This window comes from Cyanistes caeruleus, chromosome 32, assembly GCF_971803275.1.
Source record: "Cyanistes caeruleus chromosome 32, bCyaCae1.hap1.1, whole genome shotgun sequence".
NCBI classification, from domain to species: domain Eukaryota; kingdom Metazoa; phylum Chordata; class Aves; order Passeriformes; family Paridae; genus Cyanistes; species Cyanistes caeruleus.
The window spans coordinates 1,743,499-1,766,171 of record NC_141733.1 but is presented as its reverse complement, the minus strand read 5'-3'; the positions used below and the strand labels follow the sequence as shown (position 1 = coordinate 1,766,171).

At 62.3% G+C, this 22,673-nt stretch overlaps 5 protein-coding genes across 6 annotated transcripts; 2 read left to right on the top strand and 3 right to left on the bottom strand.

Moving 5' to 3' along the window:
• Nucleotides 1-689: 689 nt before the first annotated feature.
• Nucleotides 690-3,429, top strand: TAC3 (tachykinin precursor 3). Of its 2 annotated transcripts, XM_086870383.1 has the most exons (5): nt 690-1,750; nt 2,350-2,557; nt 2,662-2,758; nt 2,835-2,858; nt 2,931-3,429. In XM_086870383.1, the coding sequence occupies exons 2-5, from the start codon at nt 2,462-2,464 to the stop codon at nt 3,074-3,076; spliced, it is 363 nt and encodes a 120-aa protein (XP_086726509.1). In that variant the 5' UTR covers nt 690-1,750; nt 2,350-2,461; the 3' UTR covers nt 3,077-3,429. The 2 variants fall into 2 exon arrangements, with proteins under 2 accessions (XP_086726509.1, XP_086726508.1); XM_086870382.1 differs by having other exon boundaries at nt 2,835-3,429.
• A 655-nt stretch (nt 3,430-4,084) lies between these two features.
• ZBTB39 (zinc finger and BTB domain containing 39) lies at nt 4,085-10,868 on the top strand. Its single transcript, XM_086870282.1, has 2 exons — nt 4,085-4,164; nt 5,396-10,868. Exon 2 carries the CDS (start codon nt 5,485-5,487, stop codon nt 7,612-7,614), a length of 2,130 nt encoding a protein of 709 aa, XP_086726408.1. The 5' UTR covers nt 4,085-4,164; nt 5,396-5,484; the 3' UTR covers nt 7,615-10,868.
• Nucleotides 10,869-11,565: 697 nt separating this feature from the next.
• On the bottom strand, nt 11,566-15,849 carry ACKR5 (atypical chemokine receptor 5). The gene is made up of 2 exons (XM_023943311.2): nt 15,365-15,849; nt 11,566-14,248 (listed from the first exon to the last, which is right to left on the bottom strand). Exons 1-2 carry the CDS (start codon nt 15,543-15,545, stop codon nt 13,146-13,148), a joined length of 1,284 nt encoding a protein of 427 aa, XP_023799079.2. The 5' UTR covers nt 15,546-15,849; the 3' UTR covers nt 11,566-13,145.
• A 1,495-nt stretch (nt 15,850-17,344) lies between these two features.
• LOC111940526 (retinol dehydrogenase 16-like) lies at nt 17,345-19,717 on the bottom strand. Its single transcript, XM_023943247.2, has 4 exons — nt 18,881-19,717; nt 18,485-18,743; nt 17,731-17,894; nt 17,345-17,653 (listed from the first exon to the last, which is right to left on the bottom strand). The coding sequence occupies exons 1-4, from the start codon at nt 19,248-19,250 to the stop codon at nt 17,433-17,435; spliced, it is 1,014 nt and encodes a 337-aa protein (XP_023799015.2). The 5' UTR covers nt 19,251-19,717; the 3' UTR covers nt 17,345-17,432.
• An 81-nt stretch (nt 19,718-19,798) lies between these two features.
• On the bottom strand, nt 19,799-22,083 carry LOC111943199 (retinol dehydrogenase 16-like). The gene is made up of 4 exons (XM_086870347.1): nt 21,332-22,083; nt 20,936-21,194; nt 20,360-20,523; nt 19,799-20,194 (listed from the first exon to the last, which is right to left on the bottom strand). Exons 1-4 carry the CDS (start codon nt 21,645-21,647, stop codon nt 19,977-19,979), a joined length of 957 nt encoding a protein of 318 aa, XP_086726473.1. The 5' UTR covers nt 21,648-22,083; the 3' UTR covers nt 19,799-19,976.
• Nucleotides 22,084-22,673: the final 590 nt, after the last annotated feature.

Genomic DNA, 22,673 nt, shown 5'->3' with positions numbered 1-22,673 from the left:
AGTGCCCAGGACTCTCTGGACCCCCACGAGTCCTGCAGCTCTCAGGATCTGCGGGACCCTGTCTTCCAGCCCTGAGAATCCTCAGGACCCCCATCAGCCCTGCAGCCCCCAGTTCTTTCAGGAACTCCATCAGTCCTTCAACCTCCAGGATCCATGGGACCCCTGCCAGCCTTGCAGGCTCCAGAACCCTCCAGACCCCCATGAGTCCTCCAGCCCCCTGAACCCTCAGGACTCCCACCAGTCCTGCAGCCCCCCCAGGACCCCACAGCCCCCATGACAGGGTCTCCCCCCCTTTGCTGCCTTTTCCCCCTGCACTCATCAAGCTCTCGGAGAGGGTTTTTATCCTGTCCCCACACATCACCTGCGTTACCTTCGGGAGCTGCCAGCTCCCCGTCACATCACCATCAGCACCAGCTCCCAGGTGGGCCCCGGAGCGCAGTTTGTCGTGCAGGGGGAGCGTGTGCGGGCAGCTCCCGCACGTGGAGGGGCACGTGCACGGTGGCACTTTGGTGGCCCAGCCTTGTTCCAGCACCGAGGGCTCCGTCACGTCACGTCCCAGCACAGGGACCTTCCCCTGGCGAGGGGCGAGAGCCGTAAACAAGCCCGGGGCACCGCGGCTCTTCACAGCTGCGTCGCACTTGGCATCGCACAAGTAGGTGTTATTAATTAATTAGACCATCTCTGGCCAGGCTCCGATTTAATTAACGTTCCCGGCACTGCAGATGCTGCCCTGCCCCAGGCTGTGTTGCCACGTGAGCTGCCGCTGCCGGCCGCCTTCCCGGGGGGCTGCCGCAGCCCCCGGAGCAGTCGCCACTGCCTGTTGCTTGGGATGGAGTCGGTGGCTCTCAGTTGTTGGCCCAGTGGTTGCCTCTTTCCTTATGCCACTCTGCTTTCCCCCAAATTTTCCTCCCCATCTTCCACCTTGGCGCATCCTGGCACGAGAGCGGGCAGGCCAGAAGCGCTGCGATGGGGCAGGGTGTGAGGTACCTGCGACTGTGTGGGCACACCTGTGCCTGCCTGACCCCCTCTCCCCCATGAGACCCCCAAATCCTGTCTGCAGAGCCCAGCATCCAGCCGGGACCATCCCTCCACGCGTGTCCCCACACGTGCCGACAGACACACGGTGACATCCCCACAATGCGGGGCCGGGGGCTGCGTGGGCACGGTGCCCGTGCGCTGACCCCCCAGCCGGGGTGCCTGCGTGGGCACGCGTGTGCCGCTGTGTGACTCCGCGTGTGTCACGGTGCCTGCGTGGGCGTGAAGCTGCGGGGTGGGGGGTACCACCCCCCCGGCCCCCATTGGCAGCTCTCCTCTCGCCCACCCACGCCGTGCCATGGGCAGAGCCCCTTATTTAGCGCCGCGCAGCAGCCGCTGCCCCGGTACTTCACCTCCCGGCTGAGCCCGGGCCGGGGGAGCTGCCCACCACTGCTGCCCACCGCTGCTGCCCACCACTGCTGACCATCACTGCTGCCCACCACTGCTGACCATCACTGCTGCCCACCACTGCTGCCCACCGCTGCTGACCATCACTGCTGCCCACCGCTGCTGCCCACCGCTGCTGCCCACCGCTGCTGCCCACCACTGCTGCCCACCACTGCTGACCATCACTGCTGCCCACCACTGCTGCCCATCACTGCTGCCCACCAAAGCTGCTGACCATCACTGCCCACCACGCCTCAAGGAGTCCCTGCTCCGCAGCCACCGGCGACCAGGGTCCCTCAGGCCTCCGCTCCACCGGAGGGCTCGGCAGGTCTGTGCCCTTGTGTCCCACGGCCCTGGGGGCTTCCCAGGGTCCCGGGAAGTTGCCGTGCCCCGTTCTTACCTCGCTGGGATTAGAGGAAGGCAGAAGGAGGAAGCAGAGGTTGGAACAGAGCTGGGGAGGGCGCAGGCAGGATGAGAGAGTGAAGGCATCGCTTGAATTTGGGGAGGGTTTGGTGGGGGCTCTGGAAGCAAGTCCGGCTGTGGGCAAGCACAAGCGTGGGATGCCGGTGTGCCAAGGGAGTGTGTCAGGGGACAGGGGTGTGCTGAGACCTGTGAACGTGCAGAACGGAGCCCGAGCCGTGTCCGTGCCTCTCACTCGGGAGTGTTTGCACGGCTCCTGTGTGCGTGCACAACCGTGGCACCACGGGCACGAGTGGGGACACGGGACCCTGGGGCCCCAGCAGGACCGTGTCCCCCTGCACACCCCGTAACGAGACCCCCACCCCTGTAATGCACCCGCGGGGTTCAGCCCCGTCCAAGGGACAGCGGCAGCCCGGGAAGCGGCGCGGTTCCTCCTCCGCACACCCGAGAGGGGGTCCCGCCGCCTCCGGCCCCCCCGTCTCCCGTCTCGCTGCTTTCCCTTCCCAGAGCCCGGTTCGCTCCCAGATTCTCCGGGCCGCCCCATCGAGGAGTCGCCGTCCGGAACAGCCCCGGGCCCCTCCGCTCCGTCGCTGATCGCCAGCTCCAGCTCTCCGTGAGGATGAGGAACCGAGCGGTGCTGGCCGTGCTGCTCCTCCTGGCGCTGCCGCTCGCCCTCGCCCGCCGCGCTCCCGCCGCCCCGCCGGGCCCCGCGCAGGTACGGCCGTCGGGGAGGGAGCAGAGGGCGGACCCCGGATCCCCGGGAGCCCCCGGACCCCTTCCCATCCCTTCCCACCCCGCTCATGCGCTTCGCTCCCGCAGGGGATGCCCGTCCCGGAGCCGCTGCCGTGGAGCGCCCGCGGCAGCCCCGGGGCCGCCGCCGCCGCCGCGCTGGAGCTGCTGCGGGAGGAGGGCGCCGGTGAGGGGCGGAGGGGGCTCGGGTGGGAGGGTGTCGGTCCGCCAGGTCCCCGCTCACCCGTTTCGGTCTCTTCCAGGTCCCCCCGCGGCGCCGCAGAAGAGTAAGTCCCGCCCGGTGCCCGCGCCGGAGCCGCCGCCGGTGCCGGTGCCGCTGACGGCCGGTCTCTCCGCAGGAGACATGCACGATTTCTTCGTGGGGCTCATGGGGAAGCGAGCAGCGGAGCCCGGGCGAGCGGCGGGGCGCGGCGGCGGCGGCCCGGCCCCCCGGTGCTCCCCGGGACCCCCCGCGCCCGGCGAGGCCCCGCTGCGGGCGGCCTGAGCCGCGGAACGAGCCCCCCACGCGCGGAGGGGCCCGGGCGGGGTTGTGTCCGGTGTCCCGGGGACGGTGGGACCGACCGGGCGCCGGCGGCCACGGAGCCGTGATGAGAACCGGCGGGAGCGTCCCGCCCCACGCGTGTCCGTGCACCTGTGTACACCTGGACGTGCCCCGCTATACACCCACCCCACGGTGTCCCCGCGGGACACGCGCAAACTGCGTCTCTGTGTCTTGGCTGCGCCTCCGGGACTCCGGGGTTGGGGGGATGAGCCCACGGGACCTGCGGGGCCGGGGTTCGTGTGGTCTTGGGCTACAGCGACCTGTCCCTCCCGCACAGCGGCCCCGCAGCTGGGGAAGCGCCCGGGCCCCGGTCCCGTGCCCCGGTCCGTGTCCCTTCCCGTGCCCGTCCCCATGTCCCTTCTTGTGTCCGTGTGTTTCTGTTCGTCCCAGTGTCTGTGTCCTTGTCCCTTGCCGTGTCCGTGTTTGTGTCCGTGTGTCCCTTGTCCCGTGTCCGTGTGTCCCTTGTCCCGTGTCCGTGTGTCCCGCCCCATATTCGTGTGTCCCTTGTCCGTGTGTCCCTTGTCCGTGTGTCCCTTGTCCGTGTGTCCCTTGTCCGTGTGTCCCGTGTCCTTGTGTCCCGTGTCCTTGTGTCCCTCCCCGTGTCCGTGTGTCCCTTGTCCCTTGTCCGTGTGTCCGTGTGTCCCTTGTCCCTTGTCCGCGTGTCCCGTGTCGGTGTGTCCCTTGTCCAGTGTCCGTGTGTCCCGTGTCTGTGTGTCCCTTGTCCCGTGTCCGTGTGTCCCTCTCCGTGTCCGTGTGTCCCTCTCCGTGTCCGTGTGTCCGTGTGTCCGTGTGTCCGTGTGTCCGTGTGTCCGTGTGTCCGTGTGTCCGTGTGTCCCGTGTCCGTGTGTCCCGTGTCCGTGTGTCCCGTGTCCGTGCCCCTGCCCCGGCCGGAGCCCCCGCTCTGGGTCCTCCTGTCCGCTGGGGGGCGCTGTCGGCGGCGGGTCCCGGAAGGCGGCGCGGGCCGGGGCGGGCGCGGGGCGGGTCGGCGCCTTTGTGTGAGCCGGGCCGGGATGGTGCGGGGCGCCGGGCGGGTAAGGAGCGACCCCCGCCCGCGACCCCCGGCCCCCGCAGGGCCCCCGCGCCGCGCCCCCGCCGCCAGCCCCGCGCCGACCCTCTGCTGCCCACCCCCGGGGCCTCCCGCCGCCTTTCGTGGCTCCCCCCGGGGGCCCTTCCTGCCCCCCCCACTCCCCGGGCCCCACCGGGACCCCGCTGTTTCCCCCCCCCATCTCCTCCCGTTTCTCCCGGAGCAGCTTCGGGACTCCCCGTGGGCCTCCGGTGCGGAGCCTCCTGCCCGCCCGCGCCCCCCTTCCCGCTGCCCCCGGCCCCCATCCCCTCTCCCGCTCTCCTCCCGCCTGCCCCATCCCCTCCGCAGGGATTGCCCAGGTGCTTTTTGGGGCTGGGGAGCGTTTGCCTTCCAGAGCTTTCCCCGCGGCATCTTCATCCTCCTCCTCCTCGCCCTCCCCGGCTGCCAGTGGTGTTTGTCCCATCCCTCCGCATCCCGGGGGAGAACAGCCCCTGGTCCCGGGGCTGGGGCAGCTCCAGCTCCCCCCAGACTCTGCCCTTTGCTGCCTTCTGGGCTCGCTGCTCCCCGTCTCAGGCAAGGAATTGGGAATAGGGGAATTAAGGATAGAGCTCCCTGGGTAAGTTCGTGAAATCCCAAAAGCTGTTGGGGCGTCCGTGAGCAGGACAGGGGGACAAAGGCAGTGGGACAAGCTGGAAGGACACTGGGGGAGAATCTGAGAGGAGCTGTAGGCTCCTTTGGAGGGACAAGAAATCCCAGGGGAATCCACAAGGTTGGAATGCAGAGAATCCCACCTGGGAGCCTGAAGTCTCCTTGTGGGTACAGGTGGAATCTGAAGTGAAGGAATGAAGTGGCTGCAACTCGAGGAGACCTAGAGGCAAATTCAGCTGGTGTGTCCAGCCTGAGTGACATCTCCGTGGAGAGGAGCCTCATCCCCAGCTCGGGAAGGAGGGAGATGTCGGGAACAGGCTCTGGTTGGGTCTCAGAGTCAGCAGGACCCTGCCCCAGACCTTCAGGCTGCCTCTGAGAGTCAGTGCCTTTTTGTTTTGACTTCGCTGCTTTGCACATTCAGCCTTTTACTTCCCAAAAGTTGATCTGTGAGGTGATAAGACAGTTTTAGTCCATCTCCAGCTGAGCAGGTGCTCCGAGGCTCCTCAGAAAGATGGAAACTGGGAGGTATGACCGGAATGGTGTTGCTTTGGTTGTTAAATAACATTTTTTTTTGCATTTTCCATCTGCAGAGCCCCTTGCCCTGCCAGTTCCTGCTCCTGCCGCGGATGAAAGCGTGAAGGCCGAGCTGAGCAGAAGGGACTCTTGAGTAGCTGCTAAGATGGGCATGAGGATCAAGCTGCACAGCACCAACCACCCCAACAACCTGCTGAAGGAACTCAACAAGTGCCGGCTCTCCGAGACCATGTGCGACGTCACCATCCTGGTGGGCTCCCGCTCCTTTGCCGCGCACAAGGCCGTGCTGGCCTGCGCCGCCGGCTACTTCCAGAACCTCTTCCTCAACACGGGGCTGGACGCTGCCAGGACCTACGTGGTGGATTTCATCACGCCAGCCAACTTCGAGAAGATCCTGAGCTTTGTGTACACCTCGGAGCTCTTCACCGACCTCATCAACGTGGGCGTCATCTACGAGGTGGCGGAGCGGCTGGGCATGGAGGATCTGCTGCAGGCCTGTCACTCCACCTTCCCCGACCTGGAGAGCTCGGCCATCACCAAGCAGCCTGCCCTGGCCGTGGGGGAAGGCCGGGCTGGGCCTCTGAGCAGCACCTCCTCGGAGCAGAGCCACTCTTTGGGGGACATGCGGAGCGGTGCAGAGCACTTCGGCCCCGAGCGGAATTACCTCCTGCACGGGGACGTGGCGGGCAGCTACAAAGAGGATGACAGGAATGCTGTGGGGGAGGCCAGCCAGGCTCTTCCCCTGATGCACCCACAGCAGCCTCCCAAGACAGAGCAGGAGTCGGATCCGGGGCAGTTCGCTCCGGTCACGGGTCTGGGGGCCCAGCCCGGTGGGAATGTCATGGCACAGACCACCGGCAGCTCCTGCCCTCAGTACAAGCCCCAGAGCAACGGTGACTACGGCAAGGGCGGCTTCTTCCCCACCGACCCCTCCCTGGATGTCTCCACGGGGAGCAATTCCTGCCCCAGCAACAGCGACCACTCCAAAGAGCAGGGATTTGAGCAGATGGATGAGCTCCAGCTGGAGGATTTGGGGGAGGCCGAGCTGCATTTTGAGGATGCTGGAGAAGAGCTGGTCCCATCTGAGGAAGTGATTGAGCTGAGTGATGACAGCGAGGAGGAGCTGGCCTTCGAGAGCGACAGCCGGGACAGCAAGGCCATGCCCTGCCAGGTGTGCAAGAAGGTGCTGGAGCCCAACATCCAGCTGATCCGCCAGCACGCCAGGGACCACGTCGACCTGCTCACCGGGAACTGCAAAGTGTGCGAGACACACTTCCAGGACCGCAACTCCAGGGTCACTCACGTGCTGTCCCACATCGGCATCTTCCTCTTCTCCTGCGACATGTGCGAGACCAAGTTCTTCACGCAGTGGCAGCTGACGCTGCACCGGCGGGACGGGGTCTTCGACAACAACGTCATTGTCCACCCCAGTGACCCCCTGCCGGGGAAAGTGGCCGTGTTTGGGGGAGGGCCCGGCCCCGAGCTGGCCTGCGCTGCCTGCGGGAAGCCCTTGGCCAAAGATTTCCACACGGTCCGGAACCACCTGCTGGAGCACGTGAACCTGAAGAGCCAAACGTGCGGCGTGTGCGACCAGCGGCACCTGAGCCTCTGCAGCCTGATGTGGCACACCCTGTCCCACCTGGGCATCTCCGTCTTCTCCTGCTCCGTGTGCGCCAGCAGCTTCGTGGACCGGCAGCTCCTGGAGAAGCACCTGGCCGTGCACCAGCACGTGGAGGAGGCTCTTTTCCAGTGCCACTTCTGCAGCCAGAGCTTCAAGCTGGAAGCTGCCTATCGCTACCACGTCAGCCAGCACAAGTGCGGGGGCAGCCTGGACATCCGGGCGGGATTCGGGGAGCGCCTGCAGCCTCAGGGGCTGCCCAAGAGGAAACTGCCCGAGGAGTTCCTGAGCGAAGAGCTGGCGCTGCAGAGCCAGCCGGGGAACAGCAAGTACAGCTGCAAGGTGTGCGGCAAGAGGTTCGCCCACACCAGCGAGTTCAACTACCACCGGCGCATCCACACCGGGGAGAAGCCGTACCAGTGCAAGGTGTGCCACAAGTTCTTCCGCGGGCGCTCCACCATCAAGTGCCACCTGCGGACGCACTCGGGGGCCCTGATGTATCGCTGCACCGTGTGTGGCCACTACAGCTCCACGCTCAACCTCATGAGCAAGCACATAGGGGTGCACAAGGGCAGCCTCCCGCCGGACTTCACCATCGAACAGACTTTCATGTATATCATCCATTCCAAAGAGGCCGAGAAAAACACGGATAGCTGATGGGGCAGGGCCGGCGGAGGAGCGAGTGTTAAGGGTGGAAGCAGTGGAGGAAAACAAAAAAAAAAAAAAAAAAGGAAAAAAGGAAAAATAGTTTTGTTTTATTTAATGGTCAGGCGTCATGGATGGGATTCTTTTTTGGTTTTGGTTTAATTTTATTTTTATTTTTTTTTGTTTATGGGGCCTTCCTAGGGCTTTTTAGATTGGTGGCGTTGTACAAATTAACAGCACGTGAGGTACATCACTGTTTCAAGGAGTCTGTCGTGTTTACTTACCTCTAGTCCTGTTAGAGGCCATCGAGTTCTGTGCTTTTAGCATTTCTCAGTAGTTTTTGAGTCTAGATTCTGGGTTTTTTTTTTTTGAACTTTTTAGCCCACTTGACCAGGCTACCCCTGAGCTTGTCCACAAACTGATGCTGCTAAGATTTTCACACCTGACCTCAGTGGAGAGGGGCAGAGCCAGAGCAGGTGCTGGACTCGAAGGAAAGGAACAAAAGAGAAGGAAAGAAGGAAAAAAAAAAAGACATTCTGGGCATCCTCGGTGTTCTGCTGCTACTGCCAGGAGATGGGCAAAGCGTGCTCTGGGATCACCGTGCGCTGCTGGGGAGAGGAGCAGCAAGCACCTGAGTGTGTAAACAAGGAGGAATCCCAGCAGGGAAGCAGGAGCAGGGGATTTGCAGATTCCCAGGCCGTGTTTTCTCTGCCGTGGCTGGGACTCAGCCGTGCCCTGGAGAGCCGGAGGAGGAGATGAAGGAGCCGCACGACCTCCGGGCGGAGGTGGCTGCGTGAGCACGGGGGTCTCCCGCAGGACTGGAGAGGGAGGGGGAGCAGGTCCGTGCTCCCTGGGAGGGGATTTGTGGTGGCCACGGAGAGCCAGGAGTCTCCTGGTTCCGCTCTGCCCCAGCCTCACGCTGTGCCCCGGGCAGACGAGTCAGGATGAAGCTGTTGCCTTAACTCCCTGGAAGGAGGAGGGACCCTTCTCCTGCCAGAGGGATCCCCCCTTCCACGCCCCGGATCGCCGCATCCCGGACGTGTTCGGTGGCAAATGTGTGTGCTTGGAGCGATGTTTGTTCATGGACTGGGAGCCACGGCGATGGCTTGGCCTCTCCAGCTGTGTGCTGGGCACTTCTGGGGGCTCCCCTGGCTGTGGGGGGCTCCCCTGCCTGTGGGGGGCTCTCCCCCTCTATGTTTCGGTACCCCTTGTGCAGGAGGCTCTCCTGGGCACAGGGAGCTCTCCTGGGCACAGGGATCTCTCTCTTGGCCCTGTGTCAGGTCCACCTCAGCATGGGGGGCTCTCCTGGCCACTCCTGGGGGGCTCTCCTGGCCACCCTGGCGAGGTCAGCTGGTGCCAACAGCATTAACACTGGGAAGGCCATGGATTATCTCCTCCCTGTGTTATCCTGCTGTGGGGCAGAGGTGGGGAGGAACAGATATTCCTGAGCTGGGACTGCCCTTGGGTAACTCATTCTACCTCACAAACAAGGAAGTGCTCGGGGCTCTCCAGCCTCGGTGGTCGTGGATCGGCTCCTGCGCTTCTGTCAAGTTTTGCTGTTACAAAACAAAACTAAACTAAACTAAACTAGTGATTTGCAAACCCTGGAAACTCAGCCTGCTGCCCCCTCCCTGGGAAGGGACACCCAGGAAGGGCTGTCCTGCAGTGGGGCTGGACTCAGAGAGCTCAGAGCACCCGGGGGTCTCTTCTGGCTCCGCTGTGGCCTTGGGCAAGTCACTTCACCTCTTTGCCTCAGTTTCCTCATCTGTAAAATGAGGGTGGTACCTCCCGTGGTACCGACCTACCTCCGGGAGCGGGGAGGGGGCCTGGAGCCTGGCTTTGGAGGAGGGGAGGCACCAGAGCCAGGGTCTGCTCTGGGTTTGCCTGGTTCTGAGCTCCGGCCTCGTGGTCCTGGTGTCACTGTGGAGCTGTGGTGAGCTGTCTTAGGTTTTACAGGAGAAAGGGTAATTTTGGGAATGGCGTGGTGCTCTGGGAAGTGTGGGGGCTGGTGGCACCTCGCTGCGGGCTCCTCTGAGCTGCTCTCTGCGTTCCAGGGTTTCTGTCTGGAATCGTGGGATGGATGAGGCTGGACCATCCCAGTCCCACCCCCTGCTCGTGCAGGGTCCCCTCGGGAGCGGAACTCAGGGCTGTGTGGCAGGCTGGGGACAGGGACAGGGACAGACACTGCTCTGGAGATGGCTGTGAAGGGTGTGAGGGATAGACAAGGCTGGGAGAGCCTTGAGACCCTCCTGGAATGTTCCAGAAGCCATGGTGAGCTTCAGGGAGGGTCTGCAGCCCCGGATCTCGATAAGCTGAAAAGCAAAAGCCTTTTGTGCACATAAACCAAAAAGAGAAGCTTTTACACCGAAACAGCAACAGGCACAGCCAGCCCTCGCTCCTGGCCCTGGGGGGAAAGCAGGGGCTCCCCCCTTGCTGCTGATGCAGGGAATTTCTGTTTCCCTGGGTTAAAACAGATCATTCCCACATGGAACATCCCAAAATCAGCAGTGGAGGGGCTGCAGGGGTGGGTCTGGACCTGCTGCTGCTGCTCCTGGGGGGTGATTCCCAGAGGGGTCAGAGACCTGAGTGCTCCCCCCAGGAGGGTTCTGGGTGTTCCTGAGCCTTCAGGGTTGGCAGGGATGTCATCCCTGTCCCCATGTCCGGCCAGCCTGGCTGGGAGCTCCAGTTCAGCGCTGGGAGAGCCAGAGCAGTCGCTCCGTGCTGGATTTTGTTCCTTTTCCACCACCATGGGCAAGCCTGGCTCTCTCCTGTCCCCACTGCCCTTGGTGACTGTGGGGACACCGACCTACCTCCCCTGGGGCAGCCTGAGGTGTTTGCAAAGTGCTTTGGTAACCTGGGGTAGGAGAGGGAGTTACAGAGGGGAATTTCTGGCAGCGTCCAGGTCACGGAGCCTCCTGGGGAGCCCAGACAGGGAATCCCCTCTGAGGGCCCTGCTCATCCATCCCCAACACAAAATTCACTTTTCCCTCAGTGTGATCCAGGTCTCTCATCAGAGTAACTGAGCAGAAGAAAAAAAAAACAAGAGTTGAACTTGCTGTCTAACCTTTTTGTTAAGTTAATCGTAGGTACTGACCTCCTGCTATTTAAGTGTTTACTATCTATTTGCTGTAAAGTTTTGTATATTTTGTAAACTTTCCTCCCCAAATCGTAGATGTCTAAAATCGTTGTACATCGGGTTCTTTTCTACTCCATTGTTCAGCACAAAGTGTGTTTTTTATTTAGAATAATAAAATGGAAAACATTGACCTCTTGTAGCTGGTTTTTTTATAAATCATTTTCCTCCCAGGAATGCCTGGGGAGCAGCTGAGGCCATCCCTGTGTCCTGTCCCAGCAGATTTGTGGCTCCAGGACTGGGAGGGGAGCAGGTGGGGACATTCCTGTGGGATACAGGAATTGGAGGGAGTGAGGGGTGCAGCAGCAGGGTGGGAACAGATCCCATCCTTTTGGGATGTGTTTGTGTGCCTGGATGAGCCTTTCCTGTGCTGAACTGGAGCTCCATGGGCTTGGAACTGAGTTCAGCAAAGACAAGGATTTACTGGAGCGGGTCCAGCAGAGCCCACAATGGTGTTGAGGGGTCTGGAGCAGCTCAGTGATGAGGAGATGAGTGGGATGATGATTAGTCTGGAGGAGATGGAATTCTTTCAATCCACAAAAATATGTCAGATATCCATATAAACATCTCATTTGAGAGGGGATCTCATCAATCCAGTACCTCAAAGGTGGGTGCCAAGGGGATGGTGCCAGAATTTTCACTGTGGCAGGACAAGGAGCAACGGCCAAAAATGAAACCACGAGAAGTTCCACCTCGACACAAGGAAGAAATTCCCGTGGAGGTGGCAGAACATGGGAACAGGGTGCTCCAGCCCAGGTCACTGCATGGTGACAGTTTATTTGAGGCCACTCTGGCCCTAAGGTCTATGGAAAAAAGCACAGAGAAATTAAGACAGCTAAAAATTTAATTTATTAGGTGAAACACCAAATTTTACATGTTTAAGTGTCTTGAATATGTTTTTGCCCTGGTGTGTGGCTGATTGTGTATTTAGAATCCATTTATCCATTGGAAACGGGAGGGAATTAGCGAAGGGAGGATTTGGGATCGGGGAATGAAGAGGGTGCAGATCTCTGGGGTTCTCACTCAGAGGTGTGAGGAGCAGGGGAAGGGGAAACCTGAGCTGCTGCCCTGAGCAGGGAATTCTGATGGAGGGGCTGGAGCCTTCCCAGGGTTTCTGTGTAAGACGTGGATTTGGATTTCTCCCTCAGTGCTCCTGTCCCAGGATACAGGAACATCCCTGCAGAAGGAGCCCGGAGGTATTTAGGGTTTTGTATTTGGGGTTTTACCCCATCAAGAACTCCTGGAACTGGCAGAGCTTTCCTAGCCAGCCCCACGATAACCCCGTATCCATCTTAACCCCTGGTCATGGACTTCTCCCGGGACATCCTGCTCCCTCCCCCTGTGCCGGCATCCTGTCCCCAGAACTGCTTACACTTTGCTTTTTCCACGACGTGTTCCTCGAGCAGCTCAAGGCCTTTGGGAGATTTATGGGCTCCGGTGCCTGTCACTGTCACCTTCCCCCAGCGAGGGCTCAGCACGTGACTCAGATCAGGATCCAGATAAGAATGAACTTTCTCCGGATGCTCCAGCTCCTTGCACAGCACAAGCCCAGCCCGTGCTCCAGCTCCAAGGTTTTCTGCACGTGCCTGTGCTGCCACAGGGGCTTTGGTGGAAGGGGAAGGGGCTGTTGGAGCCTGGTGGGGTTGAGAAATGCACCCAGTGGCCACAAAAACCTGCCAGGGGATGCTCCAGAGGAGGCTGGAGTTAACAGGATGGGGAACCCAGAGTCAATCTGGAGCAGCCCTTACCAGTCAAACCCAGTTTAGCCATCTCTAATTTACCACTGGGTTTGCAAAATTGTTCTGAAGGAGTGGCTGATGTGGAATCCAAATTGTTCCTCCCCTCAGGTCTGTGCCCTGCTCAGCTCCTTGGGCTGCTTCGCCTTCATCTCTCAAAAATCAGGCTCTGGATGTTGCTGGGCACAGCGAGGGGAGGTTTGTGTCCCCAAGGAATGATTCCTTCTCTCTCTCTCGGGATGGCACTCACCAGGCAGTGCCGTGCCTGGGGCTGGGGGTCAGGGACAGTTTGGGGGTGCAGGAACACCTGAGATGGGGCAGATCGTGCTCTCCACCCCACGGCTTGGGGCAGGATCTGATCTGATCTGATCTGATCTGATCTGATCTCAGGGCTGGCTCGTGTCAGACACTGAGTGGAGTAACAGGCTTTATTATTTCACTTGTCAAACAGGGAATATAGTTTTATCCTTTCTTTAGTTTGGACACAGCAGCACCCCAGAGGCAAGATGTCCATAGCTCCCAACTCTCCTCAAACCTCGCACCTCATCCTGCCGCGGGAGGTGCCCAGCCAAGAAGGGCCGTGCCAGAGCAAATTGTGTCCTCAGCAACAGGAAAACCGATGCCACTGTCCCCAAAGAGCCACCACGACGGAGGCTGGGAGAGTCCGACCCCCCTTAGTTGGGAGGGCTGTTGTCCTTGGCGATGACTATGGAGTGCTGCGTGCTGGAGGAGGAGCTGCCGGCACCCTTCTGGCCACCGTGGTCCTTTGGGATGTACTTGACCACGGCGGAGATGAGTTTGCTGCGGAAGTTCTTGCTGAGGAAGTTGTAGAGGATGGGGTTGATGACGCAGTGGAGCAGCGTGAAGCAGTCTATGACGTCGTAGAAGAAGTAGAGGAGGTGGGCGAAGGTGCAGTTCAGGATGATGTGGTTGCCCTCGAGGGTGAGCAGCGTCAGCACCACGTGGAAGGGCAGCCAGCTGAGCAGGAACACCCCGATGTAGGCGTAGATGAGCAGGCAGTGCTTGCGGCTCTCGGGCTTGGTGCGCCGGACGAAGCGCGCCGTCAGCACGTTGAACACCGCCATGACGGGGAAGGGGATGAGGAAGCCGATGGTGGTGGTGGCCAAGCTGACCGCCAGCGCCCACTCGTCGTAGGTCTCGAAGGGGGCCATGAAGATGCAGATGGGCTCCCCGGTGTTGACCAGCTGCATGTGAGTCACCTCCACCACGGGGATGGCAGCGGCCAGGAGCCAGCTGCAGGCGCAGACCGCGCGGCGCGCGCGGTGCTGGTGCCGGTGCCAGAACGGGGAGGAGCTGCTCAGGGTCACGTAGCGATCCACGCTCAGGCAGGTGAGGAAGAAGATGCTGGCGTACATGTTGGCAAAGTAGAAGTAGTGGGTGAAGCGGCAGAGGAAGCTGCCCCAGAGCCAGGTGTAATCCAGCATCACCTCCAGCATCCAGACGGGCAGCGAGAGCAGCACCCCGAGGTCAGCGATGGCCATGTTGATGATGTACAGGTTGACCAAGCTCTTGTTGCCCCGGGTCTGCCAGTTGACCCAGATAACCAGGAGGTTCTCCACCAAGCCCACCACGAAGATGACCAGGTAGAGGATGAAGAGAATCACCCTCTTGACGTTCTCATCCAGGCTGAACTCACAGTAGGTGTAGGTGTGGTTCAGGAGGTAGAACAGCTCAGAGAGGTTGTGGTAGTCCGCGTACTCGCTCGGGACAGTGCGTGTCTCCGTGGGGACAGTGGTCACCTCGGTCATCCTGGTGGCTGCAGGGAAAGGGAGAGCACTGAGCTGTGAAGCCTGAAACACAGAGCCCTAGTGTGGGGCTCAAAAAGATCCTTCTGGGGTCTTCTAACCCATGTTTTACTCCCTCGGTGACTCCCTACATCAACCCTCAAAAGATGCTGTGTCCACCCAGGCGATCCTGTCACATCCCAGGATAAATGCCACAAACGAGGGTCACCACATGTGGCGGCTGCTCCCTGTCCCAGAGCCTGGGACACAGCCAGGTGCCGGTGACTCTGTCCCAGAGACTCTGCTCCAGCGGGAAAGCCGCCGCTCCCACCCGAGCCCCCGGGGTGTGGTCACTTGCCAGCCGCTCTCACTCTGCCGGGAGCCATCGGGACGTCCAAGTAGGTGAGAAAATTATAAATTTCAGGGAAATGCAGTTGACCTGAACATCCTCTTATTGCCCTAAGTGAGCTCCGATCCCAGCGCAGCTGCATCCGCACAGCGAAGACGCTGCGGACCCCGCTCAGGAGCAGCCGATCCCTTGGGAATGCTGCGGGAGCTTCCAGAGGGATCTTCCCGCTTCACTCGGAGCCCGGCAAGCCGGGACCACAGCCGGGTGTCCCTCGTGAGAGCGTCACGCCTGTGGCACCCACCCAGGCTGACACCAACCGGCCCCGAAAGCAGGGAGAGGCTGGACCTGCCGCCCCCAGGGCTCCTGGACATGCCGAGCTCTCTGCGCTGCAGGTCCCGAGAGCCGCGGGGAGCCGGGAGAGACAGATGGAAAACCGGACAGACGGACGGGAGAGGCGACAGATGGACAGGAGAAGGGACAGAGAGACGGCAGAGGGGACAGATGGATGGTAAAGGACGGAGGAAGGGACAGGCGGACAGGACCAGGGACAGACAAACGGGAGAAGGGACAGACGGATGGGAGAGGGGACAGACACTTGGTAAAGGGGACAGACGGACAGGAGAAGGGACAGAGAGACGGCAGAGGGGTGGTAAAGGACAGAAGAAGGGGCAGGCAGACAGGACCAGGGACAGACAAACGGGAGAAGGGACAGACGGATGGGAGAGGGGACAGACGCTTGGTAAAGGGGACAGACGGACAGGAGAAGGGACAGGAGGGAGGAGGGACGGTCCTGGCTCACCGGCGGCCGAGCGAGGGCTGCGCGGGGGCTGCTCGGGAGCGCGGGGATCCTCTGGGCTCGGCAGCTCAAGCGCCTCTGGGCACGGAGCTCGGGTGGGCTCGGTGGCCGCTTGCGGGGCAGGAAATGACCATGGTGGTGCAACATCCTGAGACAGCCCAGCGCGGGTGACATTTGACTGCATTTCCAGCCCCAGAGCTCGGCTCCCATTTGATTTCGCCGCAGGGTGGGGACGGGAGCCGCGAGGCTCCGGGCAGGTGTCGGTGTGGAAGCCGCAGGTGATGCCTGGGGATGGATGGGGGTCCCCAAGGCTTCCCGAGCGACCCCTCCACTGTCACCCCACTGGGCTCAGGGGCTGGATCCTGCCTGGATCCTTCTGTAGGAAAAATACATCCCAGGTCCTGCCGCAGCACTGGGAATCCTGAGGGACTGGGGTGGGTTATAACAAAGCTGCCAAAGCTGTCCCTCGATATCAGGGTGAGCTCAGGATTCTCTTCGGGGGAAAAGGGCTGAAAGCTGAACTCTCTGCCCGGGCAGCGCTCCCGCAGGAGCCGATGGCAGATGGATGTCGCCAGAGAAGCACCTCTGGCCAGGCAGTAATTAATCACCGAGCCGTGATTGCCCCGCGCTCTGGCAGGGGAAGCGAGGGGGCTCAAGCCTTGCCCCGGCGCTGGGGAGGGGGCTGATAGGCAAAAAATTTTGCATCGGGCTGCAAGTCCTGCGAAACAATTGCAGGAAATCTCCTTTTTTTCAGTGCGGACAAGACTGCGGGATCAACAATTGGCTCGGAAGGAAGGCATGGGAAGCGGGGAAGCACAAGGGCACTGATAAGTCGGGGCTCACAACAACAAGCCCAGAGCTGGTGACCCCGTGTGCAGGTACCAACCCCGGCAGGACCGGCTTCTAAACAGGAACTCGGCAGCTTCGTGCTGGCCCCGGGCACATTTTGGCTCAGCTGGGGCCGTGGGGGTGGTGAGGGGCCGCTCTGCCACCGCGGGCTTGGGGGGATTTGGGGCAAGCAATGCTCTGCTGGTTCTATTTAACAGGTCAGGGAATTTCCACACCGGACTCTGGGGCTGAGCAGGATCTGGGAGCCGTCAAGGATTGTGCAGAGGCTGCTGATCTTGGTGGGAGCAGTGAGAGATCTGGGAGCCGGCTGAGCCGCGGGGCTGGGACAGGCGGCTCTGTCCCATCTGCCCATCCCTGCAATGAGCCCGAAGGCTCTCAGTAGCCCAAATGTGTGCCCAGGAGCCCTCAGCCTCCCTCAGGGTCAGGAGAGGTGGGATCTGCCGTTCTTCCCTCCTCGGGCAGTGCTCCCGGGGGCTCGGCACGCCTCATCCCGGCCCCTGGGGACACGCGGGCCCCGAACGCGATGTGCGGGGGCTGCCGGGGTTGCCAAAGAAAGCGCTTTCTAAGCTCTTTCCAAGCCAAAGAAAACACTTCGGAGAAGCCTCCTTGGCTGGGGAAGCAGCTCGGCGAGCTGAACGCAGCTTGTGCAAGGTCCCGGGTCCTCCTCATCGCTCTCGCCCTCCCCGTCGCATCTCGGGGGTCGCGGTCCAGCTGTCCCTGGCTCTGCCAGAGCTGGGGGAGCGCTAGCGCTGAGCTGGTCCCGCAGGCAAGTGCACAGCCTCAGATGCCTGCCCCTCAGCTAGTGATCGCTAATCAGCTCTTAATTAGCTCGATGAGTGACGCAGAGATCACCGCCCACGAGCCCAGGGGATGGATAAACACCGCGCGGCTTTTCCCGGTTGCCTGGCAGCTCAGCCGGGCCATCCCTGGATACGCCGTGCCCAGAGGATGGATAAATTCCGCTCTGCCTTTCCCAGCTCGTTCCCTGCCAGCCGAGCCGTGGGATTCCGGGATACGCGGCTGCTCTGGGAGCAGGCAGCAGCCGGGATGCTGCCACGGGACCCCTCGGTGGGATGGGTCACCAGCACCGTGGCCAAGTGGCCACCGGACACCTCCGAGGCCGAAGACCCAGCGGCATTGCACCACCTTTATTGAGCACTTCGCAAGGGCGTGAGGCACCCACGGACCCACCCTGTCCGTGTCCCCGCCCTGGTGGTCCCCATCAGGGGGTCCCATTGGCCGGGATGGGCAGGAAGAAGCCAGCGATGGTGTCGGACAGCCAGGCCGGGCAGTAGCTGAGGGGCAGGAAGATGAGCCGGGCATCCCAGCCGGCGGCGTAGCGGCTGCGGGGGCAGCGGGAGAGCAGAGCGTGTGTCATGGCATCGGTGACACGCGACAGCCGAGAGCTGCTCAGGCGTGCAAGAACCGTGGTGCTCTTGGCATCTGGGTGGGCAGAAAGGGGTCAGCCCCATGGAGCTGGGGTCACCGGGGGTGATGGTGAGGTGTGGGGATGGACTCACATTTGTCCGGGTAGTGGTGGCCGTAGGCTGCCTGGGTTTCTGCTCGGAGCCGCTCCCAGAGGTGAAAGAAGACCTTTCCCAGCGATGCGGGGTCGGTAATTCCCGTCTGGAAGCCTCCAGGTTCGATGATGGAGACCTGCACCCCGAAGGGACGCATCTCCCGCCTGCCCGGGGTGGGGGCGTCAGGGGGAGCCCCGAGGAGGGCAGAGACCAGGAGGGAGCGAGGGGAACTCGTGACACCCCCAGGCATCCCCTCATGGGAACAGGGGATGTCCTTGCTCCAGGGACCCTCTTGCATCCCGAGACATCCCCAGACCTCAGCGCTCCAGGACTCATCTGGAACCCGGGATCCTGGAATCCCCCTGAACCTCAGCGCCTCGGGACCACCCCAGACCCCAGAGCATTCCCGGATCCCGGGGTCTCCCCCAATCTCAGCGCCCCAGGACTCCCCTGGACTCCTAAACCCCGCACCCTGGGACACCCTGGAACCTCAGGACCACCCAGACAAATCCATCCCCCCTGCCCCAGGATCCCTCTAGTGCTTTGCTCCAGGGCTCCTTGAAACCCTTCCCCTGGTTGCACACCCAGGGCTCCAGCCCTGCCCACGCTCCCAGCCCGCTTGTGCTCAGCGTTTCTCAAGCTCTCTGGGGAAAATGTGACGGGGAGATGCATAAAACCCTGTGTGAGGACAGCGGGGTAACGCCGGGGCTGCTGGACGAGCACGGGGGAGCTCCGGGGGCTGCCAGTGCCGTACCTGAGGCTGTCAGAGAAAGCCTCCACGCCGTACTTGGAGATGCAGTACCCACCACCAAAGAAGGACACACGGCCCATCACGCTGGCCACGTTGACCACGCGGCCCCGCGCCCGCCGCAGCAGCGGCAGGAGGCTCAGTGTCACCTCCACGACCCCGATCAAGTTGACATTCATCACCTTGAGAAAGTCCTCTTTGGTCAGCCACTCGTTTGGGCCGGTGGGGATGGCGATCCCAGCGTTGTTCACCAGCCCCCAGAGCCCTGGAGAGGGGATGGCATGAGCTGGGGCTGTCCCAGGGCCCTGCACCACCTCGCCTGTGCAGGCACAGGTGGGCGAGGTGGAAGAGGGGCCGGTGGGGTGACAACAGGGTGACAACAGTGGGGCCGCCCCATCCTACCTTGATCACCCACACGCTCCCGGACCCAGGCGGTGACATCGGCGATGCTCTTGCTGGAGGTGACATCCAGCAGGACGGTCTGGAGCCGGTCGGAGGTGGCCGCCCGCAGCTGCGCGGCCCCGCTGTCGGTCAGGCAGGCGGCCAGCACCCGCAGCCCGCGCGCGTCCAGCTGCCGTGCCAGCAGCTTCCCGAAGCCGCTGTCACATCCTGTGATCAGCACGTGCTTCTCCGAGAGCCGCGGCACCGTCTGCCGCTCCCGGTGCCATCGCCGCAGCAGGAACAGCCCCAGCAGCACCGCCACCGCGTACAGCCACATCCTGGCCAGCGGTTCCACCCGTGCCAGCCCGTGCCAGCCGCGCTCGGGCCGCATTTATAGAGCCAGGATTGCGGCAGCACCCCGGGCGAATTTTGTCCTCCTGGATTTTAATTTTTGTAATCCCCGGCTTTGCTTTGCATCACTCCCTGTGCCCGGGCCTCTGCTGTGCCCTTAGCAGGTGCATCCCCGTGCCCCATGGAGCTGGATTTTGTGGAACCCTGCAGACACCGCCAGCAGCACCAGCCCTGGACCTTTCCCTCTCACCCAGTGCTGGTGGGGGACGGTGTCCCCAAATGTGGTGATGGAGCAGGACAGCCTCCCACAGCCAGGTCTGGAGGAGGAGGAGGAGGAGGAAGGGGAAGCAGAGGAGGAGGATTGTGTAAGAGGCTGCTCGGTTCTTTGCCTAGAGGGAAATCTGCGCAAGTCGGAACAGGTCTGAGTTTGACTTGCGTGTGTCAATACCTGGGGTGCCAGTCTGGGAAAGTCCCTTGGCAACTTGTCAGGGACTGAACCCTGAGCACAGCAGGTGCTCAGGGGAACAGCCAGAGCCTCCAGGCACAGCCTCGGTGCCACAGCCTGAGAGTGACACCAAGCTCAGCCAGGAGGGGACAGGGGGTCTTTATTCAGGACAAACCCATCATGAGCAGGGGACAGAAGGTCAGACATACATGCAGTTACAAATTCAGGAACTTCGGTGTGGCCTTGGCTGTAGCCAATTCTGGATCCCACCGTGTGCCATTGGATCCCACTCTGCTCTTGGCTGCCCACTGCATCCCCACCTTAGGCTTTCCCAACAGATTTGGGGTAGAACAGGCTGAACAAGGCGTCACTGAAGGCTGAGGGCAGGTAGCTGATGGGGAGGTAGAGCAGCTTGGCGTCCCAGCCAGCGGAGTAGCGGTAGCGGGGGTGAAGGCTGGTCAGAGCGTGCTCCATGCAGTTGGTGACCAGCGACAGGTCGGTGTTGTAGGTCTTCTCCATCACCTTGAGCGTTGACACAACTGCAGAGGCAGAAAATGCCACTGAGACCCTGGAGCTGAGCAGAGCCAAGTGGCTCCATGGGGTTTTGGAGCACTGGGACCCCCCATGGGAGCCTCGTGGCCCTGGGGATGTGCCTTGTGTCAGGAGAGAAAGAGGATCACTCAGCCTTTGGGGGAGGTACTTACGCCTCCTCAAGTAATCCTCCCCGTAACTCGCTTTGATTTCCTCTGGAAGCTTATTCCAGATGGAATGAAAATTCTTCTCCAGGTTGTCAGTGTTGGTGATCATTGTTTTGAAGTAGCCCGGCTCGATCACACAGACCTTCACCCCGAACTTGTTCATCTCGAGCCTGGAAGGGATTCAATCCTTTGGAACATGGGAGCAGCACCAGAGCACCACAACATCTCCCATGGGATGCAGCCTCGTGCCAGAAGCGTGGGAAGGAGCCTGACCACGCCAGTGAACTCTGAGCCAGCCTGGCACATGGCTGAGACAGTGTGTCAGTAAACATCTGCCACATCTGGACGGGTTGGGAACAAAGCAAAGCTCGGGAGAGAGGGGCCACATCCTGCAGGATCTCGGGCAGGGGCAATGTCCACAGGGGAGGCTCCATGCCAGTAAAGGAGCTGTTCACACCTCACCAGCAGATAGGAATTTAACCTGTGCTCAGTTGCGTGAGGATGGGAGTTGACAACTGTGCCAAACAAAGTCCAGAAAAACAAATTGGGAAATCAGGATGGAATTTGTTGGGTCAGACTTACCTGAGGCTGTCAGAGAAAGCCTCCACGCCGTACTTGGAGATGCAGTACCCACCACCAAAGAAGGACACACGGCCCATCACGCTGGCCACGTTGACCACGCGGCCCCGCGCCCGCCGCAGCAGCGGCAGGAGGCTCAGTGTCACCTCCACGACCCCGATCAAGTTGACATTCATCACCTTGAGAAAGTCCTCTTTGGTCAGCCACTCATTTGGGCCGGTGGGGATGGCGATCCCAGCGTTGTTCACCAGCCCCCAGAGCCCTGGAGAGGGGATGGCATGAGCTGGGGCTGTCCCAGGGCCCCGCACCACCTCGCCTGTGCAGGCACAGGTGGGCGAGGTGGAAGAGGGGCCGGTGGGGTGACAACAGGGTGACAACAGTGGGGCCGCCCCATCCTACCTTGATCACCCACACGCTCCCGGACCCAGGCGGTGACATCGGCGATGCTCTTGCTGGAGGTGACATCCAGCAGGACGGTCTGGAGGCGGTCGGAGGTGGCCGCCCGCAGCTGCGCGGCCCCGCTGTCGGTCAGGCAGGCGGCCAGCACCCGCAGCCCGCGCGCGTCCAGCTGCCGTGCCAGCAGCTTCCCGAAGCCGCTGTCACATCCTGTGATCAGCACGTGCTTCTCCGAGAGCCGCGGCACCGTCTGCCGCTCCCGGTGCCATCGCCGCAGCAGGAACAGCCCCAGCAGCACCGCCACCGCGTACAGCCACATCCTGGCCAGCGGCTCCGGGATGGGGACTGGGGAGCGACCAGAAGAGACTTGTCCCGACCTTGGTCTTGTCAGACGGCGTCTGTTAATAATTGATTATCGGACTCCGGGGCAACGATCGCGGAGATGCCGCTGGGCCTCCCGGCACTACCGGGATGCGGGATCGGCTCCGCCCCGTCCTCTTAAGGGGCTCGTCCCGGTGCTGCCGCCTGGAGCCCGCCGGGCTGCGGGCAGTGCCCCGGGATGTGTCCCGAGGCTTCGCTCCCGCCGCTCTTGCGGGGAATAGTTAACGGGAACGGGGCAGCGCCCGGGAGTTCCCGCACGGCTGCTGTGCCCTCCCGGGGAGCCACGGGACCCCGGGACCACCCCGGACCCCGGAACATCCCCGAGCCCTCCCAGCCCCGGGAGCCCTCCGGATCACGAGGCTGCCCCGGGACTCTCCCAGATGCTGGGTCCACCCCGGAACCCGGCATCCCCCCGGACCTCAGCAGCCCAGGGTCTACCGGACCCCGGGACAACCAGGACCGCGCGTCCAGAGACCCACCCGGACCCCGGGACAATCCCTGACAGCCCCTTCTGGGACCCCCTTGGACCCCGGGACACCCCCTGGACACCCGTGCCCCCGGACCTCTCCGGATCTCGGGACACCCCCGGACACCGGGACATCCCGGGACCTCAGCGCTCCCGGACCCACCCGCCCGGGACACTGCAGGACCCCGAAATCCCCCCTAACCTCAGCGCCCCGGCTCCCACCCGCCTCGGGACCCCCTCGGATCCCGGCACATCCCCGGGCCTCAGCACCCCGCCACCCTCCCGCATCCAGGGACCTCCCCGGTCCCGGGACCCCTCGGATCTCCGCGCTCCAGGACCACCCCACGACCCCAGACCCGGGACCTTGCGGACCCCGGGGCATCCCCTCCCCTCCTTCCCGGGACCGCTGCGGTGCTTCGCTCTCCTCCCACTCCCCGGGAGCGGCGCATCCCCGTCCCCCGGTGCCCCCCGTGCCCCGTGCCCCGGGGCCGGACTACA